The 12,214-nt window shown below is 39.7% G+C and overlaps 1 protein-coding gene across 2 annotated transcripts in view; it reads right to left on the bottom strand.

The window, feature by feature from the left end:
* Positions 1-12,214, bottom strand: part of LIN7A (lin-7 homolog A, crumbs cell polarity complex component) — a 127,665-nt gene that overhangs the window by 82,676 nt on the left and 32,775 nt on the right. For both annotated transcript variants that reach the window (XM_049094303.1, XM_025438942.3), the window contains exon 4: positions 2,102-2,220. In XM_049094303.1, the coding sequence (XP_048950260.1) occupies positions 2,102-2,220 (119 nt within the window). The remainder of the gene's footprint in view (positions 1-2,101; positions 2,221-12,214) is intronic.

Genomic DNA, 12,214 nt, shown 5'->3' on the forward strand with positions numbered 1-12,214 from the left:
ACTCTCAAATACACACACTGAATCTGACGACTTCTCACAACTTACACTGTTATCATGCAAGCTGCCACCAGCAAGTCTCTCTCTTGACCTGCTCATTACTTTTTTTAATGAACTCTCTTGTTCCTTCTTTTGCCCATACACTTGTATTCTCATAGCAGTCCGAAGGACCTTCTAAAAATCTAATCAGGTCAGGGCAAAACTCTCCAACAGCTTTCTCCCATGCTTAGAATGAAATTCAACGTCCCAACCATGGCACGTAAGGCCTTACGTGATCTGCTCTCTGGCTGCCTCTGGGAAGTCTACCTTGCTTTACTTCACTGCAGACATTCTGGCTTTTGGGATATTCCTTCCTTGTACTAAGATCCATCTTGGTTTTTGCACTTGTGATTTCTTCTGCCTGGAAAGCTATACCCCCACTTATTATATTTGTGGCATGTTCGATTACTTCAACTAGGTTATTTTCTTATCACTCCAACTTAATAGAGCTTTACTCCTACTTCCCCTAATCCTGCTTTATTTATTTCCACAGTTTTGTCACCCTCTGACATTGTATTGCATATTTATTTAATAATTTTCTCACTGGAATGTAAATTCAATGGAGGTAGAGACTTTGCGTTGATCACATGCACATTCCCAGTGAGCAGCATTATAATGTGGCCTATCTTTCAGTTCTGTGGAAAGTAAAAGAGATGATAGATTATCTAAAAATGAAAAATCGGCCATTGAATCTCGGAGGAGTAGCACTCTGTGAAGGAAGAAAAGAGTGTGGAGGGGATTTAACCTTGATCTACAGAATTACTACAGGAATTTAACTGAGAGTGGCCCGTGGGGGTTCAACATATCTACACTTTTCCCACTGAGCAGCCGGTGGCCAAGAATTCATACACTTTGAGAAATTTCTTTCAGCCTTTGGTTAAATTCATAGTTTAGAACTTGGAGACACAATTAGGGTTATTTACTTAAGTTGTGTTTATTATAAACAAAAATTAAACAGCAAACTTCATCTGATAAATATTTAGCACAAGCACAAAGTCAAATCTTAGTAAAATTCAAATCATACCCACACTGGATAGGCTACAGTTTAAATCTGCTGTGAAAGACGTTTTGTATGTTCCTATCTTAGTCACTTAGGTCTTTCCCACATGTGACTACTCACATATTAGCATTGTTGAGGTAAAAATTTGTGCACTGGCTACTGGTAGAATTGCAAAGAGGAAGGAAAGTCGGTAACAAGTATTGCTTGTCAAGTGTATGTCCTCTACTACAAAACTTTCCAGGGAGTCACTGGGTTCAACTGGCTTTGGAGAGGAGGACAGTAGATACTTTATTACTGCAGACTTCAAGCAGAGCAAATATGCTGGATTTATGGATTTTAGGTCCTAAATATGAATTCTTACTTAGTAACTGACGGGGAAGAAATGATGGGCTTACTTAGTATTATGTTATTCAAAAGACAATACAGTATATACCTCCCAAATGAACTCTTATGTAACCAGTTAAATTCATTAGTGGACTAGTCAATTCCACCACCAGTCAACACAACATTCAGTCATTTCTACACATTTGCTTTACAGTAGGCTTCTTGCAACCACTAGTGAGGAAAGCATTACAAAGAGTTGTTAGAAGGGCATATCAGTCTGTTCAGAAATTTTCCATTATAGCCCTAGACAGTAATGTTTGGATAACTATGACATTAGTTCATAGGAGGGTTCTCTTCCAGATTGATTTAAGATTCAGTTGAGTGTTCTTTTAGAGAAAGCTCAACCATCACTAATTATGACTATTTTGAATTTCCATATGACTTCATGCAGCCACTAAATAACTCAGACTACAAGTAAGTAAGAGTTACCTGCTGAGGTACTGACCTCACTGGTACCATAAGGTCAACTTTTGGTTTTATACGAATGTATAAATCCTGACTGGATCTAATTTAAGAATTTAGCAGGCTAAATTATATTTTATCGTCTGTCCAAGGAGCTAAAAACAGAAAGCTTAGATATAGCTCCCATCTTAACTATTTCAACTGTTTGTGTGGAAAAGGCATGTTTTCTCTTCAGAAGACGTATGACTAAATATAGTTATTAAAATTTTAGTCTCATACCTCTCGAATAGCAGTACAAAACTCACTCTGAAGCACTTTTTTGAGGGATTGTAGCTTGTGCACTGGTACTTCTCCAGATTCCTGTAGCTTTTCCAGTAATTCAATTGCTCTGGCAACATCTGGGGAAAAAAAAATCCAAATAGAGAGATCTAGAGTCAACCATATCTCATCAGTGGAGTACCATCCTGCCAGGTGAATGGTGCAATGAAAAATAAGTGGAATGAATTGCAATATCACAACTTAAAATTCATAGCTTATTGATCTAATCTTTTGGTAAAAAGTAATTTCAATTTGTCCTACACAATTCACCACTGAATATGCTTTCTTTGATAACATTTCATGTATGTCACACAATCAGTTTGAATGTTCTTTCAGGAAAGAAGAGTAGGAAACCTACCTTTTATTGATACCCCAATAACCAAGTAAGTCTTGTCCATTTTATCTCTGAAATGTATTTTTTAGTCTGTTTCTTTCCCATACTACATTTATCACATCTGCAATTTTATACTAATTAATGTCATGATTTGATCAACATTCATTTCTTCCACTTATTGATAAACTCTCAAAGAGTAGGAACTTATCCAAGTTTGCCCACATTTGCATCCCCAGAGCTCGGTATAATACAGTGAATAATATTCAATGAATGCATGAATGAATGGGCTCTATCCATTTAACTGCTATTCTATTACTCTAAGCCCTCATTATCATCTCTCCTTTGTTCAAATAGAGTCATTTCTTCTCCTCTAGTTTTTTCATATGGTCCATGAGGTTATCTTCCTAAGGAATCTGGTCTTGTACCCAACTACCAGCTTCTAGGACAGTATTAAGCAAAAGAATTTTCAGTAACAATTAAGTTAAATGCTCCTCCTTTACTTGACAACATTTAAGGTTAATGTATCAGGAAACACTGTCTTTTATACCCATAGCTTTAAAATTCCCAGGGTGGTTTTGCAATGCCAAGAAAAAAATGTTATGAGGAAAGGCCATTTTAAAAATACTTATGGTGACCTCTTCTACCTGTTGTTGTAGTCAACAGCTCAGTGAAAAGTTACTTAGGTATTTATATATAAGATAAAGGTTTTCAGGGATCCCTGGGTGGCACAGCGGTTTGGCGCCTGCCTTTGGCCCAGGGTGTGATCCTGGAGACCCGGGATCGAATCCCACGTCGGGCTCCCGGTGCATGGAGCCTGCTTCTCCCTCTGCCTTGTCTCTGCCTCTCTCTCTTTCTCTGTGACTATCATAAATAAATAAAAAAAAAAAATTAAAAAAAAAAAAAAAGATAAAGGTTTTCAGTTCCTAAGCGATTAGCTCCAGAAAGTATCCCTATCCTGTCACCAGATTATAAATTCATCTATCCATCCATCCATTCATCCATCTATCCATCCACTAATTTGTGTTCCTCTTAGACCAGGCACTAAGTCTAACAAAAAGAACAAGACACACTTCCTTTCTGAACTCACAAATATATAAAGAATATAACTGCATTATATATTATATAATATATTATATTATATAACGGCATTATATTATATTATAATCACTATCCCCTCAGAATTTAGGTGGGTTTGGCATACATGTATGTATATAATCAAAGAAAGTAACTAGTAAGTGTCTTTAATGGAGAGTCTCCCTTGAAGTATTGCCAACTGATTGCCAATCATGGCCCAACAAAACAAAAATCATGAAATCAACACAACACTGCCAGTTTGAAAAGTTGATCTCTTTGTACATACACTGGAAGTCACAGTAGTCAATTGGACAATACCAGCTATATCCACAATCAATAAGTCACCCATCTGAGAATTGTATGCATTTCCAACTGCACAGAAGACTCTACCTAAGATGCCCACAGGTATATGGAACTCTCAACATGTTAAAAACTGAGCTCATTATTTTTTTCTCTTCCCATATTCCATACTTCCATTAATAGCATCCCACCCAGCCTGTCTTCCAAGATAGACAATGGCATCATCCTTCACATTCACCCCCACATGCAGTTAGTCAGTGAGGGTTACATATTCTATCTCAAAAATGTCTTCTGAATGGAGCCCTTTTGCTTATTTCAAAAAAGCCTTTATTATTTTTCACTCATAGTACTGGAACATCTCCCAACTATTCTTTTTTTTAAATATTTATTTATTCGTGTGGGGGGGGGGCGGGGGGTGGACAGAGACACAGGCAGAGGGAGAAGCAGGCTCCACGCAGGGAGCCAGATGTGGGACTTGATCTCAGGACCCCGGGACCATGCCCTGAGCCAAAGGCAGACGCTCAACCGCTGAGCCACCCAGCCCCCCCACCCCAACTGTTCTTTAAATTAGCCTTTTCTTGCTCATTCCATCCTCCACCTTGCTTCCAGGGTGACTATCCCGAATGATAAACCTCATTATTATACTGCCCCACATAACCCTTTAACCCTTTCTCTGGCTTCCCACCGCCTACAAGATGAAGTTCAGACCATGTAGGGCTACACACAAGGCCCTTAACAATCGACCTTTTCTAAATAATCTCTAAAAACTCTTTTCTGCCCATTTTTACTTTGGACATTCAAAATTTTATGCGGCACAGAATTCCAACCTCAGTATGGCTTTGCATAGATCATCCCCTGTTCCTGGTACACAATTCAGTCCTTCACCCAGTAATGCCAGGCACTGTGCTATGCACAGGACACAGTGGTAAAGAAGACAGCTAGTTGTTGTCACTTTCATAACATGTATATAGGTTCAAGAAGTCACAGACATGCAATAAAGTGGGCATGTCCTGTAAAGGAATCACTACAGGTTATTGCATGGATGTATGAAAAAGGCATTTATCATCATTCAGGAGGCCAGGAAGGGCCTCTTCATGGAATTAACAGCTAAGCAGAGTCTTAGGTAAGGAGGTGCAGGTGGGGAAAAAGGGGAAGAATGCTCCAGCTAAATAAATTGCAAATTGAAGTCTTGTCAAGACAGTGTTAGGCATTCAGAGACCTGAAAGGAGTTCAGTATGGCTCAAGCTGAAACCAAGGCAAGAGTAGCAAGAAATGAAGTAGAGATAAATCACATCATGGAAGGTGTTTTAAACCATGTGGGAAGACTTTGCTTAAATAGCATCTCCTTAGACATGTCTTTCTGGATTCTCCAAGGCAGATTAAGTCACTATCTGTGTTCCCACAGTTCTCTTTTCACTCATCTACTGTAATTACTACTCTTTGCTCTGCCTCTGTCTGCAGCTATATCTTTCTCCTTTACCCTTGCAAATCTATAAGCTTCCTGAGGTGTCCAGAATGATACCTCATTTGCCATCGTATCCATTGTTCAATGTGGAGTACATGACAAGTACTAGATGTTTAATACAAACTTACCAAATGAGTATAGATTAATTAATGCAACTAACTCAGAAGGGCAGGAATTAGAGGTTAATATCTAGATGGACATGTAACTGCTGATGAGACTAGGCCTCCTTGGTCAAGACTGGCACGGATCTGGTATGGGGGAAGGAGGCAAGCCTGCATCTGTAGGTTAAAGGCCACTAAATAACCACACTGAGGAAGTTCAGAAAAGCTGAAAATGACCCCAACCTGAATATTCAGGAATTCTCAGCCTTAGCTGCACATTAGAATTACCTGGGGGTATATTTTAAAATTATTAATGCCTGAGACTCCCCTCCCTCACCCCCCAAATTAAACCAGAATATTCAGAACAGTGGTTCTCAACCTTGGCTGTAGATTAGTATCACCTAGGGAGCTGTAAAAACCATACATACTTGGGTCCCACCCCAGAGACTGTGATATGAGTGGCACAGTGTGGGGCCTGAGCATGGGACTCTCAAAAACCCTCCAGGTGATGCTAAAGTGCAGCCAAGGTTAAGAACCACTGGTCTATTTGGCATGGATATTTTTATGGCCCCTATGTGATTCTAATGTGCAGCCAGGGTTGAAACACTCTGATACAGTTAATGGCTCTAAACCGTGAATGTGCTTAAGAATCACCTGGGGGAAGTTATTAAAATGTATATTCTGACCCCCCCACCCCCACTTTAGAGAGGCTGATTCAGAAGGTGTGAATAGAAGGCCGCGGAACTGGCCTTTTAAACCAACATTTCAAGTGATTCCAAAGTTGTTGGTCCACAGACCTCGTTTGTCGAGAAAGTAAAGAAAATGATCTTTCGGGTTCTTTTTCGTCCCAGCATTCCAGGAATCCTCACATTTCCATTATTCTTTAATACCCTGTGGAACACCGAATGGGGTTTTTCCGGGAGTCTCAGAATGATTGGTAAAAGCCCATGGATGAAAGTAATTAGTGTTAAGTACCACCCCATTCTAAAACAGTGTTCCTTAGTAAAGGCCGTCATTAGAACCTGCAGAGTTTTTAAACTGGCCTGCTACCCCACACTAATTAAATCAAAATCTATAAGACTAGAATCCAGTCATCAGGATTTTTGTTTGTTCATTTAAACTTTCAGACGATTCCTATGACCATCCAAGGCTAAGAAATATTATTCCAAAAAAAGCCATCAAGGAAACCAGGCACATCCCATTAAAAGCTGGGCCGGCCCTATTACATTACACCATAGGCCTTCTCCAGTCCTTATTGAGAGGTAACTGTGAGAGGAAAGAAAATTCATGGAGAACACCAAGTTTTATCCACTGAGTAGTATTCCCAGTAGAACCAATGGTAGCCACTGAGGGTGCCTGCAAAAGGAGAGACTTGAATCTTTCCTGGTTGCACAGGCGACAGGCTCGGTCTCTACCCTCTATGTCTATCTGGCTGCCCCCTATGTCTATCTGATCAAAGGGAGAGAATGGGGAAGCAGAGCCCACTGGAGCCTGAACCATCTTGCTGGTAGCCACCCAAGAGAATCTAGCAGGATGAACGCATGGGATATACAGCAGTTGGTAAAAGCCAAAAGAAGTCTAAAGGACCAACAGTGGGAGAAATCAGGTCCCGCCAGCCCAGACCTGGCCAGTGCTGCAAAGAGTTGGTGAGTGATAAACTGGATAGGAGACTGGAGTTTTCAATGGAATCCTGGTTCCCTTTAGCTCTGTAAAAGTAGCAGAAACCTGCAAGGCCAGGTTCTGGAAGGGAGCAAAAGAAGACCTTGAGTCAGCAAAATACTTGTTCTTGAAACCACTGCAATAGTGTGCATGCTTTATTTATGAGTCCCCTCAAGGTTCCTATTCAGAATCTCCTTGCACTTATTTTATGAACCATCCTACCAAATTTGGTTACTAATATAGAAGTTCGGATTTAGCTCAGACTAGAAGGAATATTAGATAAGAACTGGGGAGGCTGCCAGACAAACAATGAAAACAAGAAGATCTCAGAATATTTTCTTGAAACCGACTCCTCCTCTGGCCTGCCAACTCTCAGGTTCATCCCTCTACCATGTACCCCGTTATCTGAGCAAACGCTGGGGTATTACCTTGCCCCCTCACTCTTTCTCACATCCTGGATTTCATTAATCCTCCCTTCTTTATTTTTGCCACTAATATAATTTTTCTTGAAATGTAATTAACATACAGTGTGATGTTAGCTTCAGGCATATAAAATCCTGATTGAAGAGTTCTATATACTACTCAGGGCTCATCACAGTGAGTGTAGTTTACAACTGTCACCAAACAATGCTAACTATCATCTTTTTTTCCAGGTATAGAATTTAGTGATTCATCACCTACATACAACCCCCTTGTGTTCAAGTGCCCTCCTTAATGCCCATCACTTATTTAACCCATCCCCCCTGCCACTTCCCCTCTGGTACCCATTAGTTTGTTCTCTGTTGCGCATGCTGCGGCAACAGGATCAGGGTCCTGAGGATAAGGGGATGAGGAAAATAAAAGAGAAGTAAAGAGATGGGGACAGGAGGGACACAGTGGATGATGTCCAAGCAGTGCCAGCTTTATTCAAGGTTTTACAACATTTTATAGCATGAGTGAAACAAAGCCAAGAAGGTGTTTATTTTTAGCAGGTTTGTGAAACCCTCCAAAGTTCCCCTTTCTCAGCATGTAAGACAGACTCACGGGTGCCAGAAGACCTTGGTAAATAGATAAGCTTGTTCCTCCAGATGTGCATACTTCAAAGGAATATTAGGTATGGTAAACAGACCAGCAAGGACAGAGAGACCCTTATTTACATTTATGACCAGGTCAGAATAAGTTTTATCTATTGTGTTATGTGGGCGATCACGTACAACCGAGCCCCTGAGAACCATTGCTCTAGCCCTTTCTCAAACGTCTACCAACTATTCACCCTTTAGGCTCCTGAGCCTTTTGAGTGAATGAGGGACGCAAGTCCGGGACTGGTTTGGTTCAGTTACTCCAGCTAGTTCGTGGTCGCCCACAGTTTTCTAAAGATAAGCGTCTGTTTCTTGGTTTGCCTCTCTTCCCTCCACCCCATGTTCATTTGTTTTCTTAAATTCCACACACGAGGGAAATCATACGATATTTGTCTTTCTCTGACTTGTATCACTTAGCATTATACTCTTGAGCTCCATCCCCATTGTTGCAAATGACAAGATTTCATTCCTTTTTACAGCTCAGTAATATTCCAGCATGTGTGTGTGTGTAAGACAGAGAGAGAGAGAGAAAAAGAGAGAAAGAGCACATCTTCTACATCCATTAATTAGCTGATGGCCGTTTGGGCTCTTTCCATAATGTGGCTATTGCAGATAATGCTACTATAAATATAAGGATGCATGTATCTCTTTGAATTTGTAATTTTTGTATCCTTTGGGTAAAAACCTAGCAGTATAGCTCCTGGATTGTAGGATAGCTCTATTTTTAACTTTTTGAAGAACCTCCATACTGTTTTCCACAGTGGCTGCACCATTTTGCATTCCCACCCACAGTGTAAGAGGTTCCCCTTTATCCACATCTTCACCAACATCTACTGTTTCCTGTGTTGTGAATTTTAGCCATTCATTAAGCCTCACTTCTAAAAGCAACAATAACAATAAACATTTAATATCTATAAAGTAGGAGGCACTGTATGCTAAGAACTTTACATCTTTAACCCACTTTAGCCTTACAACAACCTTTATGTGATAGTAAATATCCACACTTCACAATGAGAAAACAGAGGCTTCTGGAGAGTTTTAAGTACCTCATTAACAAACAGATCTGGGTCTGGAGTCCAGATCTAAGTGATTCTAAGCCCCGTGCCTTTTATTTTTATTCCATTCACAGCTTTTCTTTTAGCAGCTTTTGCCTTCAACATTCAGGACTTTTACAATAGCTCTATGCTCTGCAGGCTTTCCTGGTCGGAGGCTGAGCTCTTAATCTTTCCTCCCTCAATAAAGATTAACCTCTATTCCATTTACCAGTATACCTCTCTCAGGTAGTATTCTCTGATCATCAGAATCACCTGGAAAGCCTTTAAATGGCAGGGAGGAGTGGTTCTCAGTCTTGGCTACCCACTATCATCACCTGGGAGCACTGGGGGGAAGGGGGGAAGACCCACACATACCTAGATTCTACCTACATATATTTCTGATTTCATTGCTCTTGGGTATGGCCTTGACATCAGGATCTTCAGAGCTCCTCGGGGATTATAATGTGTGGCCATATTGAGGATTACTGACATAGAATCTCAACGCAAACCCCAGGGATTTTAAATAGCAATGCTACTTATAATATTAATAGCTATTACATATGGTATTTAGTATGGCACTGATTTAAACATTTTACTCCTCTTAATAGCACTATGAGGTAGGTACTATTATTACTCCCATTTTACAGAAAACGAAATTGTGATCAACAGAGTTAAAATTACTTCCTTAGGGAAACAGTTAAGTTGTAGAGTTAAGATTTGAATTTCAGCCATATGGCTGTAGAATCTGGGCTACATTGAGATGTGACTCAGGAATCCATATTCTTAAAATCATTCCCAGCACTTGTCCAAGCTTGTTAACAAAGATGAAGCTAATCTCATCAACAAATCCTTGCTTGAGGGTTGAAAGCACTGGTTCTCAAATTTTAGTCAACATAAAAATTTAACCCTGGACCATTTATCACTAAAAACTGAGATTTAAAAAAAAATGATGTTGAGGGTTGAACCTTGAAGTCTGTTAAGTAATCCTTTCAAATGAGGCTGATGCAGGAAGCAGACCACAGATACACTCTTCAGGTTATTGCTAACAGATAGTTGAATATGTGATCCAGAATAAAGTGAGGTCATCATTTATTCAGTGCTTTTTTTGCCCTATTTATATCATAAATAAAACACTCACCAATATATAAAAGGATTACTATTGTTTCCACTGTGTAGTTAAAGAAAAATAACAAATAACTAAGGCTCAGAAAGATGAACTATCTGGTTCAAGGCAATACAACTAGTAAATGATAGGGGCCAGGATCCAAAACCACGTGTGTTTGACTCCAGGGGCCATGCTCTCATTTATTTCTCTATCCTTCCAAAGAAAAGGGATTAGAAGTAAAACAATAAAGGTATGGCAAAAAAAAAATTTTTTTTAATATAGCATCATGGACCATGGCAAGCCGGGGCAAACAATCATAACGCTGCCCAAAGTCCCAGGAGGTAATCCCTCAATACGTTATGGTATAATCAATGTGTTCATATTGATAACATTTTTAAAAGATTTTATTTATTGATTTATTTGAGAGAAAAGGAGAGAGAATCTGAAGCAGACTCCACACTGAGCACAGAGCCCGACACAGGGCTTAATCCCACATGTGAAAACACTACCTGAACTGAAACCAAGAGTTGAACGCTTAAATGACGGAGTCACCTAAGTGCCCCTGATAACATATTTTGACCACTGAAAAGAGATTTCCTTTAAGATAGATTCAACATTATAACCCCAAACAAGAAAATACTGAAACACAAGTGGCATGAGCTTCCAGTGATCTGGAATAATCTAATTATCATTTTATTTTTCCTTAATGATGACTTTTTATTAACTTGACTACATTTAGACTGCACAGTTCGACTTATGACTCATCTCAATCTGGGAGTTGGATGAAGACGGAGCTGGGTCATTTAAAGCATACTGTTCACTAATCTCATCAACATATATTGGTACTGTGGCAAACAATATGAATTATCTACTCTAAAACCATCTAAAACCCTCATATCCCTTGCCTTCTACTATAAAAGCTGGAAAGCAAATATACTTCTCTTTCCAGACTCTTGTCATTTGGCCAATTGTTTTAAGTGTGAAGTCACTGCTTATAGCTTCTAGGAAGGTTTTTTAAATGGACAAACTGCTGGCATAAGCCTTCAACAATTAGGTCTTTGCACCCTTCCTCCTTCCCCATTTTGTGATCATGCAAAGAACCCTCGCATGTTAAGGAAGGTGGAGCAGGTAAAAGAAAGGAGTCCTCACTGAGCTGTTGTACTAGCCTTGAACTGTGCAACCTCATGATTCTTGCCTATGAGACAAATACAGGCTTTACTGTTTGGTCTTCTGTGCTTGCAACCAGATTCAAGCTAACTGATACAAGATCACATCACTTTAAAGATACTCTTCTAGGTTGTAGAGCTAAGGCTGATGATATTGAGTCACGTATGGAGGTCCTTTGATTAAGAGAGTCTTAGAAAGCCTCTCTGGAAAGGTGACATTTGGAGTGAAACCTGAATGTAAGAAGGAGCCAGCTTCATGAAAATCCAAAGGAGGGGGATCCAGACAGAGAATAGCAAGGGCAAAGACCCTAAACTGAGAGAAGCAAGTCTACATGTTAGAACAGGCAAAACCAGAGCCAATGGGATATGGTGACTGAGGTGCAGAGCAATAGCAACAGTGGTGACCTGGTAAATAATTAACAACCAGCTCTTCAAAACAAATAGACAAAAAAAAAAAAAAAAAAAAAAAATCCTGATTGGTAGCATTTGCTGATTTCTGTTGTGTAAATACTCCTACCCTGTCCAGTTTCAAACTACCAATAGGATATCACCGGCTTGCAAAATTCCTCACTACTTAATAATCAGCTCCCATTAAGCAGATAGATGGTCAGTTTAAAAATTTAATGGTGTACAGCAGAGCAGATGTACCAATAAAATAAAAGAGATGGTCAATAATGCTTTGCACTTCCGCTGCTGTTTATGAAATGCTCTCACTTTACAGGTTACTAATGAGACATGATAATCAGTGTGTCCTTCTCATCTGCCAATCATCTCTGCT

The sequence above is a fragment of the Canis lupus genome, chromosome 15 (genome assembly GCF_003254725.2).
Source record: "Canis lupus dingo isolate Sandy chromosome 15, ASM325472v2, whole genome shotgun sequence".
NCBI classification, from domain to species: Eukaryota; Metazoa; Chordata; class Mammalia; order Carnivora; family Canidae; genus Canis; species Canis lupus.